Source organism: Lycium ferocissimum, chromosome 1, assembly GCF_029784015.1.
Source record: "Lycium ferocissimum isolate CSIRO_LF1 chromosome 1, AGI_CSIRO_Lferr_CH_V1, whole genome shotgun sequence".
NCBI lineage: Eukaryota > Viridiplantae > Streptophyta > Magnoliopsida > Solanales > Solanaceae > Lycium > Lycium ferocissimum.
In genome coordinates, this window is record NC_081342.1 from 193,835 (window position 1) to 216,769 (window position 22,935).

The 22,935-nt window shown below is 37.5% G+C and overlaps 1 protein-coding gene and 1 long non-coding RNA gene across 3 annotated transcripts in view; one reads left to right on the forward strand and one right to left on the reverse strand.

Annotated features, from left to right (window-relative positions):
• Window positions 1-260: 260 nt before the first annotated feature.
• LOC132049010 (plant UBX domain-containing protein 11) lies at window positions 261-15,750 on the forward strand. 2 transcript variants are annotated; one of them, XM_059440040.1, is made up of 10 exons: window positions 261-425; window positions 4,218-4,317; window positions 8,406-8,458; window positions 8,557-8,638; window positions 11,609-11,674; window positions 11,758-11,825; window positions 12,874-13,080; window positions 13,157-13,652; window positions 14,328-14,588; window positions 15,305-15,750. In XM_059440040.1, the coding sequence occupies exons 2-10, from the start codon at window positions 4,218-4,220 to the stop codon at window positions 15,520-15,522; spliced, it is 1,551 nt and encodes a 516-aa protein (XP_059296023.1). In that variant the 5' UTR covers window positions 261-425; the 3' UTR covers window positions 15,523-15,750. The 2 variants fall into 2 exon arrangements, with proteins under 2 accessions (XP_059296023.1, XP_059296776.1); XM_059440793.1 differs by lacking the exon at window positions 261-425 and adding an exon at window positions 7,675-7,948.
• LOC132050323 (uncharacterized) overlaps window positions 1,690-22,935 on the reverse strand; it is a 91,663-nt gene continuing 70,417 nt past the window's right edge. The window contains exon 2 of the long non-coding RNA XR_009413447.1: window positions 1,690-1,908. This is a non-coding gene — a long non-coding RNA (uncharacterized LOC132050323). The remainder of the gene's footprint in view (window positions 1,909-22,935) is intronic.

Below are 22,935 nucleotides of genomic sequence, written 5' to 3' on the forward strand. Positions count from 1 at the left end.
TACGTATTAGTCATAATACGTTCTATGTCGATAACTAATTATATTTTAACGCCGTTAACCCGTGACTTTTTTGTCTGTTGAAATTTTTGAATAAAATAATACCAAATACGTTCTTTCAGGAATACGTTTATGCTATTTCTGTTAACTTTCAAAAAAATGTATTATTTTGGAGAATTGGCTTAAATAATAACTTACTTGGGTCAAAAATTCTATTATAGTAGACCTTTGTAAAACGTAAGTAGCACGTGCTTAACGTAAATCCAATACAACTCTACCTTCAAATTCCAAATAAAATGTAAAATATATGGTCAATGCACGTGCTTAATGTGGAACTAATAAAAGGATAAATTGGTGGACAATTTAAGAGTTGGCAATTCAATTCCGATTGATTTTGTTTCGAGGAAACCAAGGGGCGCAATCAAGTTGTAAGTTTACCTGAACACAAACCCTAAATCCCTTTTATTTTTTCTTTGTATTTTCATATTGTTTGATGGACCCTCCACCCCGTAGAAATTGAAATCCTCTAATGATCTTAAATTTCTCTTATTTATGTTATATATACTAATTACTAACAGAGAACGTTACTTGGATGGGAGAAAACATTACATCAAAGTTGTATTTGAATTGTTGAGACTCATGAAAGCTGGTGGAAATCCCTAAATAGAAAAGTGGGCGTAATGCTTGTTTCCTACACTTTATTGAAGTAACATATACATGTCTTCTTTCGATCCACTGGTCTCTGTATTTGAGTCAGTTGGAATTGAACATTGTGTCAAGTTTGGACTCTGCAAGTGTAGTTTGATTGTGTATCTATAGGGTGTGAGTATTGGACTCTGCAAGTCATCTTTTTTACCTACAAAAGAATAAAAGGTATGATTTGGTCATTTTTTGTCGAGGTGTTTACAACTTAGTCTTCCTTTCTGCAAGTAGGGGCATAGGACTATATGTGATCACACGCTTCACGAGGTATAAGTTTGGATTAGGACTGACATAAATTACCGCTTATACAACCCAGCCTGGATCATTGCTTTTATCGTCAACAAAGGGTTTCTCTCAATAAAAGAAGTCGGCGTAGGAAAAATTCATTCCTTTGCTGGATGCATGTCTAAGTAGTAAAAAAGGACAAGTGCACTATACTGGAATGGAATTTAAACCCGAGAACTCTTTCTCCCATCAGCTCCACTGAACTAATAGGCTAAGATTTCGGCTTAGTATGGAATTGTCGGAAAACTAACAGGAACGAGAGAGGTGTGAGGAGAGACAAGAGGAGGAGGAAAAGGAAGAAGTTCTCGGCGAGTTAGATAGAGGGAGGAGCACTTTTTTTGGGTGACTAGAAATATCTATGTTCCATATTAATGGTACAATTTGCCTGCTGTCGTAGAATATTGCCCAAGGATCATGCCAGTTCACTGTTCACCGGTGAAGCAGAAGTTTTAAAGAAAAAATTTGAAGTTTAAGTTGACATTCTAGAAATGTCAAAGTGACCCAAATTTGGGATATAAGGAGTTGATTCTTCTCTTTTGGGATTCAATGAAACATTTGAGAGGAAATAAGCTTCTAAAACCCACCGAACCATATCAACTCGATACCAGGGGCGGCTCAACAACTTTAATGGCCTAAAGCAAACTTTAAAGAGAGGCTTTGAACTCTTTTGAAGAAGAAATATTATACATAGTTTGATATGCAAAGTTTTGATTAAGCACCGGGTGTCCGAGTCTCTTTGAGCCCCGACTAATCCCGGGGGTGCACAGGCCCTCGGCAAGGAGTTTCCCGCAAGTGCACCACGGGTAATTCAAGGTTTCCCCAGTCCGATGGCCCTCAGAAATTGTTGGCACCCAGCGGGTTTCGAACTTGAGACCTTGAAAGGGAGCACCCCAAGGCTCAAGTCAATTGCCACCAGGCCAACCCCTGAGGGTTTTGATATGCAAAGTTTTTAACCCTTTTTTTATGGATTTCTTGAAATAATTTTTTTCGATTGATAATATAGTCAGCCCGTTTAATCTCTTTTGGAACAAAGTTGATCTAATGTACTCCCTCCGTTTCATTTTACTTGACCCATATTTACTTGGCATGTCCCTTAAGAAAATTTTATTAGGGGTGTATTTTACTAAACGAACCTTATGAATGATGCTTTGAAACTCTAAATTTGAGTACTAGTACTTTATGTAGTTATTTAATACTAAGGGTAGTAAGGGAAAACAGTAATAGAACTCTCTTGATTTGCTAAAATGGAAAAGTAAAAAAGAAAAAATTATTTTTAGTTTAGAGGCTAAGTAAAATGAAAAGGAGGGAGTAAGATATTATCAACTTTAATTTTAAAACTTCTTCCCGCTGAGGCAATTACTACGAGAAATGTTCACATCATACTATAAACAGAATATTCATTTGCATCAAAATCAAGTCTTTTAGTAACCGTATTCATACTTTCTGGTTGATATATTTGATTATGCAATAAATAATCTAAAAAAAAAGTACCTATCAAAAATAATTAAAATTAGAGGAAAAATAATAAAAAAGTTAAAATAATAGAGGTTGAGTCTAGAAATTGATAACTTTTTCTAAAGCCTTGGGGTGCTCCCTTTCAAGGTCTCAAGTTCGAAACCCGCTGGGTGCAAACAATTTCTGAGGGCCATCGGATTGGGGAAACCCTGAATTACCCGTGGTGCACTTGCGGGAAACTCCTTGCCGAGGGCCTGTGCACCCCCGGGATTAGTCGGGGCTCAAAGAGACTCGGACACCCGGTGCTTAATCAAGAAATTGATAACTTTTTGCAGCTTCAATATACATGTTGTAATGTTTCTAAAGCACAACACAACAGGCTTTTCAGCTCGTGTTTACCAATATTTTTAGAACTCTTTGAGATATCAAGAAATAGAATATTAAAGTATAGTACATTATACATGGATCAGAAGAGGTTAAAAAAAAAAGCATATGCACTCTTGGAGAAGACCTGAAAGGAAGTAAAGTTGTCGGGCTAATAACCTATAGGTTTTTTCCATTCACACGCAAGCCTAGAGATTAGTAGTTTTTTTTTTTTTTTTTTCGATTCCCAAATTTAGCTTAAATTGTCACATTATCAAAACCCATATGGACTCTTCTTTTCCATCTGTTATATAGACTACATATTAAGTTACTCGGACTCTTCACTTTCGGTGCCGCACCAGTGTCTACATGACGTGGGTATGACTGTGGGTATGGGATCCGTATCCGATTTGGTCAACCAGTTTTGGGTACTTTGACCAAAATCGACAGAGAAATTCTGGACAAATTCAATTATTTCTGTAATCAAAGCAAAAGCTAAGGTGAAATATAAGAAAATGGAATACCTTGTAATGTCACTCCTTGTCCTTTATCTCCTTCCGAGATTCTCCTCTTGATCAATATTTTCTCCTCAAGTTTTCTACATAATATCTCAGAATTTAGGTTTTATAACTCTATTTTTAGATATTTGAATTACTTTTAGGCGAATCCCTACACCCGTATCCATACCTGGGTCCGCATCCCCGGATCTTAAAATTTAGATCATGAAGGATCCGACCTCTAGATCCGATACAGGTGTGGATCTAGAGGTCGGATCCTTTGTGATTTTAAGGTCGTATCGGATCTAGAGGTCGGATCCTTCGTGATCTAAATTTTAGATCCGGGGATACAGATCCAGGTATGGATACGGGTGCGGAGATTCGGCTAAAAGTAATTCAAATATCTAAAAATAGAGTTACAAAACCTAAATTATGAGATATTATGTGGAATACTTGAGAAGAAAATATTGATCAAGAGGAGAACCGCGGAAGGAGATAAAAGTAAAAGGAGTGACATAGAAATTTAAATATACAAGGTATTCTATTTTCTTCAATTTTACCATAGCTCTTGTTTTGGTTACATAACTCATTGAATCTGTTCGGAATTTCTCCCTCGATTTTGGTCAGAGTACCCAAAATTGGTTGACCAAATCGGGTACGGATCCCACACCCATGCCGTGTCAACACGGGTGCGGCAACAAAAGTGAAGAGTTAGAGCAACATAACTCTTGGCTACGTTTCCGTACTCAATAGAACTTCATCAATTGTACTGTGAGGTAGAGACAAAGGTCAAAGTCATATTTTTTTTTTTTTTTTGTTCCTTATTCTCGGTTAGAATCTTGATCTTTGTTCATCACGCTGAAGCTGGATCTATCATCATATAGTAATGCTGAAGTTTATATTTTCCTCTTATAATAGATGGAGCAACTTCTATCTTCTCTTGTGTTCAATGGTTCTATTATAGAAGCCATCACTAAAGCCAAGCAGCAGAAGAAGCTTTTTGTAGTTTTTGTTTCAGGTAAATAGTTTCCAATTCTGTGCAATTTATTTATGCTATGATTTCCATTAATGTGTCCTAAAAGAGCCTGATCTAGGATAGATTTGGGTGATGTTGTGCCGAGGTTGATGACATAGAATGGCAGTAATTTCCCACGTAGCTCAGCTGGACTTAAGAGTAATGGCTGAGTGGTTAGACTCTGGGGAAGCATATTCTCCCACTCAACCCAAAAGGGAAGCGTTTGACAATATGTGATAAGAATCGGGTTACTTGAACGAAAAACAAGAAAATAACGCAGAAGCGAATGATACAAAGATTAAAGACTAGAAAAATAAGATAGGTGAAATTCGAGAAATAAGTCCCCAAATCTCAAACATTATGGCTAATAATTGACGAGCGCAAATCACAATATAATTTCCTGAAGCGCTTCGCTAGTCAAAAATAGTATAGTTTAAGATCGTCTCCACAGGGATTGGTGTTACTAATAAATCAAACAAAGTCTTGCTCAGTATTATTGAGGAAATCAAATCTTTAGAGTTTCTGTGGTGTAAACCACGAGTAACAAATTTACTATTGAATTAAAAGAATAATGAAAACATGGAAATTGATCAAAGGTTACTATCAATAGGAGAATTAAGGGCGAATGACAAGACTGGTGCAAAAGAAATATTTAGGATTAATAATCGTTCAAGGTTCTTTTCCTGAGGTTCGTTGACTCTTTCGATTTCAACGAACGATTAGTCTACCTGCAATATTCAACTCTTCTTTCGAATGAATCAAATGTATTCAAGAATAGACTAATTTAAATTCAAGAACAGACTAATTTAAATTCAAGAACATATGCTAGAACTAGCGAATGAATTTAATAGTAGGAAAACTTTTCTCGAATATCCTCCTATCTTGATTCAAGAACACTTCAAGAAAGCTCTTACGATTACTGAAAAGAATTGCACTCAAACAACAATATAAGTAGCCAAGTCTTCTCTCAAACTCTAAGCCTTCTCCCAAGATGTAGCCGTTCAAAAGATGCATTCAAAAATGTGTGTTTTAGGTATTTAAAACCCTCCAAAAATAGATCCGGACAAAAATACCCTTAATGAGGCACAGTGGGGTTGCATTGGTCAAAACAAGAATTGCTTGCCAAGCTGTGACCATGTCCTGGTACACGACTTGGCACATAGGAAAAACAAACGTACTCTTCCTTCTTTTTCCAACTGAAACAAAAATGCATGACCCTTCCTTAGCCACTGCTTTGCTTATAACATGCTAGTGTCCTACCTCAAAATAGTTGGGTATATTTGTTGCCTATTGAGGCACTCTTTTCCAGAAAATCATGTGCACAATTGTTCCTTACGCTGTCGTAGGTCAATCTCTGGCCTTGAGCGTCTCTTTTAATAATGTTCTTTTAGGTTCTCGAACTCCGAATTAAATTCCGATTTGTTCGTTGAACTTCTACTCAGACTTCGAAGTCCCATAACCACAATTTTTAGCACCAAACATACTTGTTTGCTCGGAATTAAGTCCTACACAAGAAACACACGTAATGAGTACAAAATACTACATTATAGCTCAATTAGAATTAAAATATAGTCAATATAGATGAGAAATATAGCTTTAAAAAACCATGTTCCTAGCCTATCATCAATAACCCTAATTGATTGTAGTAGACCTGATAAGTGGATTAAGGCTAATCATGTTTACTAGCATATTGAATTAAAGAACTTAGATGAAAGTGATCTAGATCCTTAATCGAATAACTACTATTCAGTTAATTCGAGTAAGAACCATAGATATCAAGCACAAAATTAATCTTACCTCTTAAAAGAAATCGTTCTTGTAAGGTTGTAAGATAAAATTCCAAGTAGCTAATACACAAAGGTGTCCAGAAAAGAACTCTCTATAATATTGATGATAATGTTGTTGTGTAAAAAAAGAACAAAATCCACCCCTGTATATGGGGAAAAAATCGTGCAACCCTATCCCAAGTAGCATGGGATTCAAGTCTACTTATATGGAAATAATAAATTGTAAAACCTAACTAGAAAACTTTAAACTAGAAAAACAAGTGAAAATTAATGCCACTCTTCTTCCCAAAACTAAGTAACAAAAAGTTAGGAAAAAGTGACACTTTTGGAACCAAAATTTCATCCAATTTGGACATGTGTCTCCAGCCCCTTTGGCATGATACTCACGTGTGGTGCAGCCCCATTTGGGCTTGATTTTCATGTGTAATTAAGCCCCATTTGGGCTTGATTTGCAGGTGCAATTCAGTCCCGTTTGGGCTTGATTTTCAGCTCTTTTGGGCTCCATGTGGGCCCCAATGTTCCTCCTCTTGGGCTTGGGCTTGGACTTGAACATTAATCCTCTCATACCTTCTAATTGATGTACCTGAGATGCATTTCCTCTAGCTCCCGAGAAAGACATTATATGAACTGGATTAAAAGGGTCAGTCATCCTAAAATTAGGATTCATTTCTTGTCGCAAATATTCACTTGTAGCATACCATATTTCAATGGATTGACGTAATTTTTCACCACGTGTACATTCCCATAATGATGGTGTTTTTCCAAAATCAAACTTTGTTGTTCAGCATCTTGAACTAGCATGAAATACATGTAGCGCTTAGCTCACTCTTCTTCACAATTCATGGGCTCATTCTTGGGCTCTGCTTCCACGATAAGCACCTTCTTTATCTCTCATTGAAGCTCATCAACCTTATCTTGATCTCCTTAGCTTTCAAAGCTTCATCCAAGTCCTGTAATGGAAGTATGTCACCATGGATATGTATCATATATATTCCATGTTGGTAGAAGGATAGAAGAAATGCAGATGGGATAGGCTGCTTTAGTTACCCTTTACAGACATGACTGAAGCCTTTGCTTAATTTTGAAATAATCATATTTGGTATGCAGTTTTACATAATAAACCTCTGCTTAAACAGTTAATGCAATGAAATACAAATTATTAGAAAACAACACATGATGAAATATGAGTAGTCACTTGTTGGAGGCTGTATATTCCATCAAGTGTAATCTCTTTGAACAGAATTGCTTACTGTAAGAGAAAATTCTAAAATCATTTTCTGATTATTTATTATTCCACAATTCCCCAATGAGATTGCATTACGTAGCAACATTCTTAAGGATAACAAAACGGTCTGGTTCAGTGTTTTGGACAGTGCGTGGCGACAAAAGGCGACAAGGGCCTGCCTCGCCTTTTTTCGAGGCGAGCGGGCAAGGCGCTCGCCTTTTTTGAAGTGCGGCGCCAATAAATAACAAAAAATTAAAATATTAAATTGCATGTATAAATAATCAAAATCTCAATAGCAATAACTTATTAGCAAATATTTCAATTAAAAAATTATCTATTATTGAACAGAAAGAACTGGGCCGAAAAATTGAAGAGAAAAAACAGAGGACAGAGAAAAAACTGTGCAGAAGAGAGAAAAAACAGAGGAAAGAAGTCGCATACAAGAACTGAAGAAAAAGAAGAAGAAGAAGGAAAAAAAAAAAAAAAGAATCTGAAGAAGAAGCCTTTCCCAAAGCAGAGGAGGAAAAAAAAAAAAAAAAGAAGAAGAAAGAAGAGGAAAATAGAAGGACTGAAAAGAAGGAACTGAAGAAGAAGTGTACCAAAAAACAGAAGAAGGGCGTATGTAAAAACCATAGCTTTGGTCCCGATATATGACTTAAATTGTATTCTGTTTCTTTGAAAATAAAAAGGCAACGCCTTTCTCGCCTTTCTGATTTGCCATCGCCTCAAACCTAAAAGGCGATATACTATCGCCACGCCTCTCGCCATAGGCGACGAGGCCAGTGCCTTTTACAACACTGGTCTGGTTGCTGGTTCCATTTTCTGACTTAGTGAATTCTGGTGAATTGTTTCATTTTCTCTTTCATACCTATGATATATGGAGCTTTTTAAAAGAATAATTATATGATTTCTTCAGCATATGTTTCTGCAAATATTTCTGTATTTCTTACTTTACCCTTTTTTCTTGGTTCTTTAGGGAGGGGGATTGGGTATATGAGAGATGACTTTGATGCTTAGGAAATGCAAGTATCTTTCGACTAGTCATCCTAATCGTAGTTCTTTCAAAAATTTTGTCTTAGGTGACAATATGGAATCAAACCAATTGGAAACGTCAACTTGGCTGGACCCAAGGGTAGGCTTATCTTTATGCTTCCTAGAATGTTATTAGGTTTGGTACTTTTGGCCCTTCGATAGTGAGTTCACTTTCTCATCTTTCTTCTAATTGCTCAGGTTGCTGATTCTGTTTCAAAGTACTGCATTTTGTTGCACATCCTAGAAGGAAGTATTGATGCCAGAAACTTCTCAGCCTTGTGTATCCTTTACCCTGTAGCAAGTTTCTTCCCCCTCCCTTCTTAAACCTGGAAATACTCTATTCCTCGTCTTATTTCTTTTGTTTTTCTACACATCCCTCTCTCTGTTCTTGCAGGGGAGTTTTATTTTATTTGGCTGTTAATTACACGTAGTTTGTGAGGGTGGGGATCTTTTTCTTCTAGGAGCATCATGGAGCTCGTGCTGGATAACATAAACAAGGAATTCTAAGACCTGATTTTATGGAGGTTTTCTAGCTGAAATTGTTTAAATGGAGTTTGTTAAAGAAACTTCAAGCAGAGGTGATGGTTGGATGAGTTGATAGACAAAATGTATCTAAAAGGAAGGAAAACTAAAACTGTCTTTGGGGCAAGTCTAGAATAATTGTGTAACAATTACAAACTGAAATAATTGGTGCAAGGGTCTCCCTTCTCTCTAACAGAAGAACATTCATCATCCTGCCGGTGAGTTTCCAGGGATAGTCGGATCAAAGTCAATACGGACTGGTTTCTTGTATCAATCATACATTTTGATTTGTTAAAAACTTAGATATGAAATTTGCACTTTCAAAAAAAAAAAAAAAAAAAAAAAAGGATAAAAAAACTTAGATATGCATTAATGGAAAGGAAGATCTACTTTACTCCTCTGTCCCAATTTATATGATATACTTTCCTTTTTATTCTGTCCCAAAAAGTGATACATTTCTATATTTAGAAATAATTTAACTTAAAACTTCCCCTTTAAAGTCTACCTTTCTTTCTTAAACTCTGTGCCTAGTCAAACTATACCACATAAATTGGGACGTATGGAGTATTATAGGTATTAATCTTTTTGATGTCACAGTCGCAGAAAACATTAAAGAGCCAGGAATCTGGTATGAATGGTGCTGAAGTGAGCTCTGAAGGACATGGTAACATTATCAGAAGTTGGAGGTTAAGACAACACAGGTCCTTGTATGTCTGTGCACAGAAAACTAATTGATCAGTAGCATTACTATCCGAGGTAACAGAACATTCATCATCCTGCCGCAACTTTTTATAATGTTGGATAGATTTATTTGGTGAACAAGATTGGTAGATTTACCGGCATCTGCTTTGATTACACTTTTTTTGAGCCGAGGGTCTATCGGAAATAGGCTCTTTGCCCCACAAAGGTAGGGGTAAGGTCCGCGTACATCCTTCCCTCCCCAGACCCCACTTGTGGGATTACATGGGTCTGTTGTTGTACCAGCAAAAGCAACAAGATCGTTCTAGAAGGATATCTCCCAAAGCTATCTAAGACATTTTTCGGAAGTGGGGAAGAGTTCCAAATGGTCCCAAAGGGGTTGTATATTTGTCTTGCAAAGCATGGAGATAATAGAGTCATTATCAAAGGAGATCCTTTGCCATCCACAAATGATCTTAAGTCGCTCCATAGACAAGAGGTTTGAAGGAAAAAATTTTGAGGTACTGACATGTCCTGATGTTTGCAAATGGGCTCAGAGCAGGTGGGTAAAGTCATTTGGGGTCCAAGTGTTTGAGATGCGGGTTTTCAGTCCCTTTTTGTGTTTCTACCTAGGAAAGAAGCAGAGCAAGTAGTAGGAGGTGACTAGAGATGGAGAAAAGGCAACCTTGATTTCAATAACATTTACCCAAGATTGGGTCTGGATTCGATTACTGGGTCTGCCACTTCACTAAAGGAGAGGTGAAATTTGAGAGGAAAGAAATATGGCAGATGTCTTGAATCGGAGGAGGAAACCTTTCTCAAGAATCACCTGAAATGGGCGAGAGTGAAAGTTAAAGAGCCTCCGAATTTGATACCTATAGCTTGTTTGGCCAAGCTTTTGGGAAGTTAAAAGCACTTTTTTTTAAGAGAAATACTTTTTTTTTTCAGAGATCTGAGTTGTTTGGCCAAAAACAAAAAGTGCTTTTGAGCAACAACAAAAATATTAGTTGGGGAAGCTACAAATTTCTAATCTTCCATGAAGCAGAAGCAGAAACTTAGTTTTTTCAAGGCAATTATCCTTACCAAAAATTTATATTTAGTAAACTATCTCTCATTAATTTAACAGATATCTCTCAAACATAGATACAACCCTCTTCTTTTCCCTTTTTGGTTTAGCTATGTTTGTATTTGTATTGATTAGAAACCTTAATATATTTTTTTATTTTATGTTTTAAATTTATATTAAAAATGAAAACTTAATTAATTAATCAAAGTCAAAAATATTAAACATCATTTTTCTATTTAATTAACACTAATTGTGAAATGAACTTTAGCACTTTTGGAAAAATTGACCAAACACAATCTGTTTATCAAATACTAAAAGAAGCAGGTGTATTAAAGGCTTCCAAATTGGAGGAAGTGGGGGGCGGGTTAAGGAAATTTGTCATCTGCTTTATGCAGATGACACAATAATATTTTGTGAACCTCAGGTGGAACTGATAAGTTTCATCAGTATGATTTTGTTTATCGTTGAGCCTTCTCAGGCTTGAAAGTGAACTGGGGAAAGAGCAACGATTTCCAATTAAGGAGGTGCATAAATGAGAAGTTTTTCCTGTAACTGGGCACAATGGACATCTCTATTGACCTTATTTTTGGATTTATATTCAAATGCATCTGTGTCCCATGTTGAATGATTTGTAGTGTCCAGGGCCTAGTTTATCTTCTTTAATTGGACTTTCAGTATTCCAAGGGGCAAAGACTCGGGGAAAAGTAGAAAAAATGTTAAAGCATGCAAAGTTTCCAAAGTGAAAGTACTTCAACATGTCTTTATCCTCTTAATTATTAGTATTTATTAGAAATGTTCCTCTCTTAATAAATGGAAAGCCTGCTTTAGTATGAGGAGTTCAGTTGTCAGAGGTCTGCGATGGGAATGTTTTCACAGCCATTCTTTCTTGGTTGATGAGTCTTAAAACTGGGAAATCTTGTTGTCAATGTCATCTTGCCGATTTGCACTTTTCACGTAGATATATCCTTACATTGAACTACATAGATCCACAGAAGGCCGTCCCTTGTATTACAGCTATCGGATACAATGGTGTTCAACTTTGGCAACATGGTATGGTTAGTTGTTTGAGATGTAACTGAGTTGTTGTAACTTGTATCTCTTTCTGGTTTCTTAATTATGTATCTAATTTTCAGGGGGCTTTGTTTCTGCTGATAATCTTGCATCTAGTCTTGAGAAGGCGTGGTTAAGTCTTCATGTTCAGGTATCTGATGTCATAGTCGTGTTTTCCATGGAATTTTATTCCGGTGTTGGAGATATGATTTTGATTCCCAATGGTCGTAATGGATAGTTTTACTAGGGAGACTACTAGCTTTATGCTGAGCAAATTGCAGGGGATCGCTTGTTTTGAGCAGTTCTTTTAGACTTTTTAGACCACTAGACTCTGCATTTTGAATGTGAGCAATTGCTAGAATCGTGATTTGCGTTGGATTAAGTAGAAAATTACATTTCAATCCATAGAGAAAATTTGTTCCTTTAAAAGGGGTAGGCATTTCTTGCGCCATCCAGAGGGGATTCTATACTCTACTAGCTCTAAATGTTCAATGAAATCTGAAAGTTCTTTCACTGCTCTGAAGATTCTTTTGTTGCTGCTTCTTTTCATTGTATGTCTAGTGATATTAAGTCTCCATAAAATACCGAGGATTCCCCAGATCTCCCCGCTCCCCCTCCGCAACAACATCCACCTCATCCCAGATCAACTCAAATTTCTTTTGTCATCCCAGAACTCGCTTAGCATAGAGATGTACACAGTCGAAATCTTTTTGAGTCAACCTACTTGTTTGAGATGTCGAGGATCTTTATTGGAATAACTGGAAGAGGAAGAGATAATGTTGGGTATGCAGTTAAGAGTATTTGAGGAAAATGTGGTGACGTTGTTTGTAGAATTGAATTTCGGGTGGTCGGATTTTTAGAGAGAAAGCGGACCTTCTCTCTCTAACCCAACCCGTCACTCACACTACGCATCTCTAGATGTTTACCAAAAATTTTCAGGGACAAACTAGTCATTACTTCATAAACCTTGTTTAGCATAATATATTCAATTTGAGGCGGAAATAATCCGTTCAGATTTGGGTTTAAGCTCATGGATTTGCTGTTTACTATGTTAGGAAGCACTCTATTTCCTTCATACTCGAGGTATACTACGTTACCCACTTCATGATTTTGGGCTGCTCCACTTAGTTTTGTGTTGGTCCATGAATTGTTTTAATTTCACCTTGGTTCTTTATATCAATTATTTATGTTAACTGCAGGAGACAACCGCTACTTTCTTGACTGCTGCACTTGCTTCAAAGAAAGAGCTTGTATCTCAAGCTTCTTCTGTAACATCTGAAGTAGGAAGCTCTTCAAGTGCTCAAATTTCACAAGCTCAGGCGGGGACACAGATACAATCTCCAACGGCTACACCGTCTAATAACTCTCAAATAGTAGAGGGAGAGGGCCGTGGACATGCTGCTACAGTAAATCCCATTTACTGACATACAGACCTTTGTTCACTATGGTCCAGTGTAATATTTTAATTTAACTACTTTGCAGGAGATAGATTCCTCGGTGATTGACATGGCTTCTCATGGATCAGCAGATGCTTTTGAATCTAGAATTGGTGAATTCAATGAGTCTACTGCTGCGATCACAATAGCAGAAAAGCCACTTGATCTTGCAGAGGTAGATTCAACCAAGACTAAAGATGAATGTTCAATGTCAAAAGAGAATCCTGGTTTGTGTGATCAACAATTGGAACCTAATGAGGAAGCTTCCGGAGAGATTGACAATAAAGCAATGAAAGGTCCCGAGATAAATTTAGTTGAAGATACAGCTGCTGATAAAGCTGATCTTTCAGATGCTTCGTCTAATACATTTCACAATGTTTATTTAAACATTAGATTACCTGATGGTTCAAGTTTACAAGTGAAGTCCCTCGTTATGGATACCTTAAGGATGGTCAAGCACTACATTGATAAAAACCAAACGAGCAGCCTTGGTTCTTACGATCTAGCAGTTCCTTATCCTCGCAAGGTTTTTGGTGATGAAGGTATAATAGAATATTCATATTGTCTTTCTTGTTACAATCCATATCCTTTATGTCCATGTTTTGGGTGGCAATACATCCTCCATAGCTGCCCCAAGACAAGGGAATGCAAGCAGGCAACTTGACACACCTAGTTGCTGGTACTGGAATGTTCCACTTTTAATATCTAGCAGACCTTTTCCTTTGGTTAACATACATTCTTAAGGATTTCTAAACGTTGGTTTAAAGTAGTTACCAAAAAAAAATGTTGGTTTAAAGCAGTTAGGAAATGTGTCAGAAGATGTGGTTTTACCGAATAATTTTGTTGTTTGGCTACAAATAATCTCATTTGCCACCTGTAATTGCTCTAGCATGGATTACATATGAGATGCTTTTTATCCAATAGTGTGAGTTCAAATTCTTATAGCCAGCCTCAACTAGTCTGGAGTGAAGTCTCGATTGATTTCCAAACATATTATATATCTGTAACAATTAGTTTGAAACGTATACATTCCACATGCTTACTTAGCATCTTCTTTGGAACCTTTACCAGGTTTTGTTGGATTTCAGCATATGATCCAAGTACCGCTATCAAACATAGTTCTTCGTGGTTCTTTGCTGCTATTAATACAATACTTCGTTAATTACATTACTGTTATACCTGATAGATATCTTTTCGGTCTTGAAACATGTCAACAGATCTAAGTAGAACATTGTCAGACTTGGGTTTACACAATAGGCAAGCACTGATAATCGTTCCTCGTAACAAAGTGAATATTACATCTTTGCATGGTCAAAACAGTTCTGCTGAGATTAGCCATTCAGCGAGTGGAGGCGATGAAGGCTATTTTGCTATGATCAGAAGATTCTTTTCGTATGTAAATCCTCTATCTTATCTGGGTGGAAATTCTAACACATCAAACACTGCTCAGGATTCTCAAAATAGCATATGGCAATATGGTAATTCCTGATCCTTTATTTTCGACCTCTGTTTAATTCACTGCTAGAGAATTAAAAATCAAGGATACGTTCAGCAAATTGTATCACTTGCACTTTCTATAATTATGTGAAAACAACCTTTCCCGATTTTGTGCGCGACTTTTGACTCAGGTGTAATTGCTTCTCCATTTGCTAGTATCTTACTTTACAGGAGCTTTTACCGATAAATTATAATAATGTGTAACTGAGCTTTTCGAGTTCCACTATCAGGTGTCTCAAACTGAGTTTTTGGGAGCTTTATTATTTCATGCTATTAAATATATTCTGCTTATAAATGGATAATATAAGGGGCGCAACTAGTTAGGAGGAAACTAAACCTCCTTTGTTGAAAAATTATATTGTGCAAATAAAGTGAACAAAAATTTTTGGCTATATTGTTACCTTTTTGGGGAAAAAAAAAAAGGTTTTAGGCTATATACGAAGTGTTGAATCCCCTTGACATAATAGGGAACTCCAGTGAAGTGGCAAAGGGGCTCAACAGTTGCTTTAGGTCACATGTTCAAATTTTAGATTCAACATTCTAAATTCTTTTGAACCCCTTGCATAAATTTTTGGCTATTGGATAAGATGCTGATATATTCATGTGTTGACTGTCACGTTGTGCCTTGTTAATTTGGTTTTGCTTATACCTGGGATAAAATACTACTGTGTCTCACTTTATTGCCTTTGACGTGTAGGTCCAAACCCCACACCTCAAAATAATCAGACAGTGCGTGAGCCATTCCAAACTCCTATAACTACCACAACTAATAACAGAGGTAGGAAGCCAGCTTCATCCCGCTTTGGGAGCAACATCCACACTCTGAAACATGATGATGAGAGTCGGTTTGGTGACAAAAACACATTCTGGAATGGTAATTCTACCCAGTTTGGAGGCGATGACAACGGTAAATAAAATTCCTGTGCACTTGCTTGTATATTGATGGGTCTATAAATAGCACAGTGGCTACAGTTTAGTATATTCTTCCCGTTAATCTTTGCAATAAGTTCTGGATTGAAGGTTGTTCCTTTTATCTTTACAATGTTTGGCTTATCATAAACTACGGTTGCAAGAACCAGGTTTTCGGTTTCATGATAAACTTGGATTGAGGTCATATCCAAAGGTGAGTTTAGTATCTCTAAATTCCGCTGAAGCGTTTACGGTTAGTGAAACTGTTGCAGAAAAGCTAGATAATGTTTTGGTCACTAATAATTCATTAGCTCTCAAGTAGGTGTTGTACCTGTTCTCCTTCAAGTTAACCTTGTCATGTTAAATTGGTTGGGATGGCCCAAACTCAACCCATTATGAATTGGCCGATATGAGTGTTGTTTTTGGATTCAGTATTTTAAATGCAGAACATAGGTATGTGAAAACGTATCGATAGCAAGTGTCATCTGAATTCAGTCATCTCTAAGCGGAACATAGATTTGTATGTGAAAACCTACTAAATCAACAAATTTATGGTATGAAAACATAAGTTTAATTTTAGAACAATGAATTTAGTTTTGGGTAAACACAAATATACCTTTATAGTGTCTACGTATTTGAAAGTTGAAACGCTAGTGATTAATGAACTACAACATTGCAAGTTTTACACATCATACAACCTAATATTAGATGTCAATCGCATTTCGACGCTAATGTTAAAATTTTTAACACTCCAAATTAATAGTATCCAAAGAGTAAGGTTATGGAACTTCGGCATCCCCATCCTTTATCCGACAAGACCGCAGTGTACGCGTTGTGCATATAAATGGGTGAATTGAGCAGCAGACGTGAAGAAATCCTCACATCACGAATATAATGCATAGAACATGAAGGAAACAGTTCATACTATTTTACTATACAACCAGGGTGAGAGACACAAATTGAAGAAATTCTTACAACCTCATAGTATTAAAGAATGGAACAAATTGAATATATGAAGTACGTTTGCAATGGGGTACTTATTGGACGCTTTGGATAAATATTTTCCCTTAGCTATTCGACTTATCAGTTATCGATTTTTAAATATACTAAACATCCAATTGAACACAATAAGATATCAATTGGTTCGGTGCGAATTTAGCGGTTTTCGATCATTTATTCATTATGTCAACTTGAAAGATAAGTATGTATATGCTACTCTAAATCACATAATGATCTGTAAAAATATAGTTTTTCCTCATCCCTACCTTATATGTGTTCAAGCAGTTTTTACAACATGTACAAACAATCAAACTCATTAGGTCAAAGCTTATTCCCGTCATAAATTTACAACCTACTTCCGAAAGCCAAATTATCGAACCAAAAGGCAAATGTTTGACATGGACGGGAATTTGACAGTCCAAGATCCTATCCTTTTATAAATGAAAGTTACAAGACATTTATCTTATAACTAGCATATCTAAGTATCTAACGGTAACACAGTGACTTAAGTAAAAGATCTAATAACCAAAATAAAGTGAAGCGCCAATATTAAATATTGGGTTGGGGTTTGGGGATAATGACTGAGGAGTTTGTGAAGTGCTTTACAGCTCTAGGGTTTTATAGACTTAAGAAAAATTTATATATGCCGATTGGTGTTTCTGGGTCTTGAAACACGAATTAGGGATTATCAGAATTTTCGATGTGTATTAGGACATTCATTGGCGTGAAATTCCACTGGTCCACCACAAACAGGTTGAGGATCGATACTAATTACTTCACCACGACCGACGTGGCTTATTTTTCCATAGAATGGAGCGCTAAAAATATTGGGTTGGGGTTTGGGGGATAGTGACCGAGGAGTTTGTGAAGTGCTTTAAGCTTTAGGGTTTTTAAATACTTAAGAACACTTTATATATGCCGATTGGTGTTTCTAGGTCTTGAAACGCGAATTAAGGATTATCAGAATTTTCGGTGTGTATTAGCACATTCATTGGCGTGAAATTCCACCACTCCATCACAAACAGGCTGAGGATCGATAATAGTTGCTTCACCACGTCGATAGGCTGAGGATCGATACTAATTACTTCACCACGACCGACGTGGCTTATTTTTCCATGGAATGGAGCGCCAAAAATATTAGGTTGGGGTTTGGGGGATAGGATCGAGGAGTTCAGGAAGTTGCTTTAAGCTTTAGGGTTTTTAAATACTTAAGAACACTTTATATATGCCGATTGGTGTTTCGGGTCTTGAAACGCGAATTAAGGATTATCGAATTTTCGGTGTGTATTAGCACATTCATTGGCGTGAAATTCCACCACTCCATCACAAACAGGCTGAGGATCGATACTAATTGCTTCACCATGGCCGACGTAGCTTATTTTTCCATAGAGTGGAGCGCCAAAAATATTGGGTTGGGGTTTGGGGGATAGTGACCGAGGAGTTTATGAAGTGCTTTAAAGCTTTAGGGTTTTTAAATACTTAAGAACACTTTATGTATGTCGATTGGTGTTTCTGGGTCTTGAAACGCGAATTAAAGATTATCAGAATTTTCGATGTGTATTAGCACATTCACTGGGGTGAAATTCCACGGTCCATCACAAACAGGCTGGAGACTGATACTAATTGCTTCACCACAGCCGACGTAGCTTATTTTTCCATTTCGGGGCCTATCTCATGATTATTGGACCTCTCGGTGTGTGTTAGCACATGAATTTTTCGCAAATTGACCGACCGACTCTGTTTGGCATGAAATTCCATTGGTCCATAAAAAACGGCTAGGGGACTGATGCTAATTGCTTCACCGAAACCGACGTAGCTTATTATTTCATTTCGTGGCCCATTTCATGATTATTGGACCTCTCGTTGTGTGTTAACACATGGATTTTCCGCAACCTGGCCGAACCGACTCTGTTTGGCGTGATATTCCACCGGTCCATCACAAATGGGCAGGGGACCAATACTAATTGCTTCACTACAACCGACATAGCTTATTTTTCAATTTTGGGGTCCATCTCATGATTATTTGACCTCTTGGTGTGTGTTAGCACATGGATTTTCTGACCGACTCTATTTGGCGCAAAATTCCACCGATCCATCACAAACGGGCGGGGGACCATGTTAGACCCCGTATTTTTATACCACGGATTATTCGTAAGTAAATCAACATAAATCCAATGATAAGATTATTGTTGGATATGAGACAAGGATTTTAATCCCTGATTTTAGTAAGTGCACGACTTGCTTGCAATTTTATTTGGTATGGAAATATTAATGGAAATTTGAGATTAATTTTACCATGATTAGATTATTAAGTCATTAGTGGGATCAAGTGGGCCCACAACACATGGCCGAATTTGATTGGTGGTTGAATAAAAAGTTGACACATGTCCACTTTGTAAAGATGATATATAAGCATAAGTGGATGACTAAGTCATCACTTATACCACAAATTAATCTTGCAAGTTAGGTCTTAGTGAGAGAAGCTCTCAACTTAAAGAGAGAGAAGTTCGGCCACTGTTCACGGCGCCACTGTTCACGGCCAGCCCATTTTTGCCCCCTTCTACACAATTAATTGGAGAGATTTGAAGATCAAGAGGAGGAAAAATATGGAGGTCATGGCTTTCTTGAAGACATTACATGGTGAAAATTAGAGCTTGTCTCTAAGGTAAGATTTAATTCTTTTCTACATGTTTTGGAGGTAGTTTAGACTTGTATAGCTTGGTAGATGTGTGTTAAATACAAAAGGGTTATGTATGTTGATGTTGAATTATAAATTGAGCCGTGTAAGGGGGTGTTTCGAGTAAGAATGATGAATTGATTTTAGTAGCATTATGGAGGAATTAAATGGTTAAATTTAAAGTTGTGTTGTTTTATGGACATGTTGTTATCCTTGCCGAATTGAAAGGATTGAGGGTATGATTATGTTCATATGATTATTGTTGTTGTTATCATGGATTATGTGCGATGAGAATGAAGGAATTTAATGGTTAGAGTTGGAGTTAAATTTGTTGTGGGTTGTTGTAGGGATTATAACGATAATAATGTGATTTACTTGCATATGGATAGATGATGTAGTTGTGGTGTAGCTGCTGTAGTATTTCATTAAATTTGCTGAAAGATTGCATTGAATAAGGTATAAGAAGTGTATATGGGCTGCTTGGTGTATTGTAAGTGTTCGTTAGAATTTCGGGCATCGCTATGTTATAGTTGGGGCCTGTTTTGATATGTTGTTGTTCTTGTTGAAATAAAAGAATTGAAGATATGGTTGTGTCCATATGTTATTGTTGGTATTTCGTGTCAACAGAGAACAATTGAAAATTTGATAGGCGAATATATAAGGGAAATGCTGCCGAAATTTCTGTAGACAAGTGCCAGTTGGGATTTAAAATTCTAAGTACTAGTAGCTAATTTATGGGCAATTGATAATATTATTGTAGATATTGGAGAGACCGAGACTTGATTCGGAAATTGATTAGCGAGCGATCGAGGTATGTAAAGCCTATCGTTCCTTCTTTTTGACATGATCCGTTTTGGGAGAAACAAAATGTATATGTATGCTTATAAAAAAAAAGGGATCCTATTCTTGGAGCCACTAGGATGGCTAACATCTTTGACCTCCATAAGCTATTCCATATGGTTGGGTACATATTTTATGATGTTCAAATATTCTATTTATTATGTTCTAGATGTTGTTCGAAAGAAAACGAGAAGACTAAAGCCTTTGATGAATATTTCGATATGAAAATATGGTCTTAAAGTCCCCATTTGATTTGATCCATAATGTTATCCGCAAGTTTATTAGTATGAATATGTGATCCACAATGATGTCCGAAAAATATTTGATATGGCCAAAGTTTGGATATGTATATTTTGGATATGCACGTATGATTCTAAAGCTCCCTTTGAAGTGCTCCATAATGTTATTTGAAATCTTCTCAATATAAATGGTACTCGAATTTCTAAATACGACTTATGAAATATTTTCGTAAGATTCCGTATTTCGAAAGTTTGTGACTCTCTTATACTAATTCCAATTGACCCGAATTTTATTTTGAGCCTTCGATATCTCAGAAAAAAATATTTGGCTATTGAGTTTGAAAGAAATTTATTTATTTATTTATTTATATGCATATGGTTTCCGCACTACCTCGCTCGTGCCCACTACTATGATATCGTTCGCCGGTTCCCGGCCGGTTTCGTTGTCGTGCGCATTATGATATACTCCGTGTTATCTGTGTTCATGGTTCACCGAGTCCCTCGCTCGAGGGCCGGTTCCACTCATATTTGGTGTGATGCCGTGTATGGCGATATCTTGTGTATGATATGTGACTTGAGATTCGAGATTTGAAACTTTCTCGGTGTTATCTTCGTGTTATGGCGCCATCGACAAAGGGCGACCATATTTCCGTGCCCTATGCATGATTTATATTTTGAAGTAACATTTTGATATTTTGGAAATGCATTTACTTTCTCGTACCTCTATTTCGATTTGATCTCGTATTTGTATATTACATTTCTCGCTTTGCATACTCAAAGACATATTTCGCATCGACCCCCTTTCTTCGTGGGGCCGCGTTTCATGCCGCAGTGTACGTACGCATAGTTTGGTGATCCACCGTTTAGGACACCCTTCTCGCTAATCGAGTGCTCCTCTCATTCCGGAGCTTATATTTTTGGTATATATATTCGTCCGTTGCATTGTATATATTTGTTCATGGGTACGGCGGCCCCGTCCCGTCATATGATTCCGTTTGTCCGTTTAGAGGTCCGTGGACATGTTTTGTGGGTTGTGCCTACTTCCGTACAAGCTTGTGTTTGTATATGTTGTGTTGGGCGATTCCATTCGCCGCGCAGCCCCCGTCGGCCCGCATATGTATATATGTTGTTCTCGTTGGCCTGTGTGTGGCCTTCGTTGGTATTTTCGTACGCGGGGGCAGGTTATTTTGGATAGTCCGTAAACAAAGGAAACTCTGCCGAATTTTTTTTGGAAATTATCTAAATTTGGAACACAGCCTTGTCGGCTTCTGTTAGATACTTGGATGCGTTTGATATACCTTGTGATAGCGTTGATAGGTGTGTTTGAGTGCCCAGATCGGGCACTAGTCACGGCCTACGGTGTTGGGTCGTGACAGACCAATACTAATTGCTTCACTACGACCGACATAGCTTATTTTTCGATTTTGGAGGCCATTTCACGATTATTTGACCTCTCGATGTGTGTTAGCACATGGATTTTCCACAACTTTGCAGATCGACTATGTTTGGCGTGAAATTCAACCGGTCCATTACAAACGGGCTGGGAACCGATACTAATTGCTTCAACATGACACACGTAGCTTAATTTTCCATTTCGGGTCCATCTCATAATTGGTGGACCTCTCGATGTGTGTTAGCACATGAATTTTTCACAACCTTGCTGACCGGCTTTGTTTGGCGTGAAATTCCACCAGTCCATCACAAACGGGCTGAGGACCGATACTAATTGCTTCAACACGACTCACGTAGCTTAATTTTCCATTTCAGGGTCCATCTCATAATTAATGGACCTCTCGGTGTGTGTTAGCACATGAATTTTTCGCAACCTTACTGACTGACTCTGTTTGGCGTGAAATTCCACTGATCCATCACAAACGGGTTGAGGGCCGATACTAATCGCTTCACGTAGCTTATTATTCCATTTCGGGGGCCGTACTCTCAGTGTGTGTTAGCACATGGATTTTTCGCAACCTGGCCAACCGACTCTGTTTGCGCGAAAATCCACCGGTCCATCACAAATGGGTCGGGGACCGATACTAATTGCTTCACTACGGCCTATGTAGCTTATTTTTTTCATTTCAGGACCCATCTCATGATTAGTGGACCTCACGGTGTGTGTTAGCACATGGATTTTCTGCAACCTGGCCAACCGACTCTATTTGGCATGAAAATCCACCGGTCCGTCACAAACAGGGCCGGGACCGATACTAATTGCAACGGACTCTATTTGGCGTGAAAATCCACCGGTCCGTCACAAACAGGCCGGGACCGATACTAATTGCTTCACCACAACCGACGTAACTTATAATTCCATTTCGGGACCATCTCATGATTAATGGACGTCGCGGTGTGTTAGAACATGGATTTTCCGCAACCTTGCCGACCGACTCTGTTAGCACATGGATTTTCTGCAACCTTGTCGACCGACTCTGTTTGACTTGAATTTTACCGATCCATCACAAACGGTCTGAGTACTGATACTAATCGCTTCACCATAGTCGACGTAGCTTATTATTCCATTTCGGGGTTCATCTCATGATTATTGGACCTCTCGGTGTGTGTTAGCACATGAATTTTCCGCAACCTTGCAGACCGACTATGTTTAGCAGGAAAATCAATCGATCCATCACAAATAGGCTGAAAGGACCGATACTAATTGCTTCA

Excerpts from the sequence above, each read along its gene's own strand:
- LOC132049010 (XM_059440040.1), top strand. The coding sequence starts at position 4,218 with ATGGAGCAACTTCTATCTTCTCTTGTGTTCAATGGTTCTATTATAGAA. Across the intron at positions 8,459-8,556 it reads CAACTTGGCTGGACCCAAGG|GTTGCTGATTCTGTTTCAAA; the intron begins GTAGGCTTATCT and ends CTAATTGCTCAG. Across the intron at positions 11,826-12,873 it reads GGTTAAGTCTTCATGTTCAG|GAGACAACCGCTACTTTCTT; the intron begins GTATCTGATGTC and ends TGTTAACTGCAG.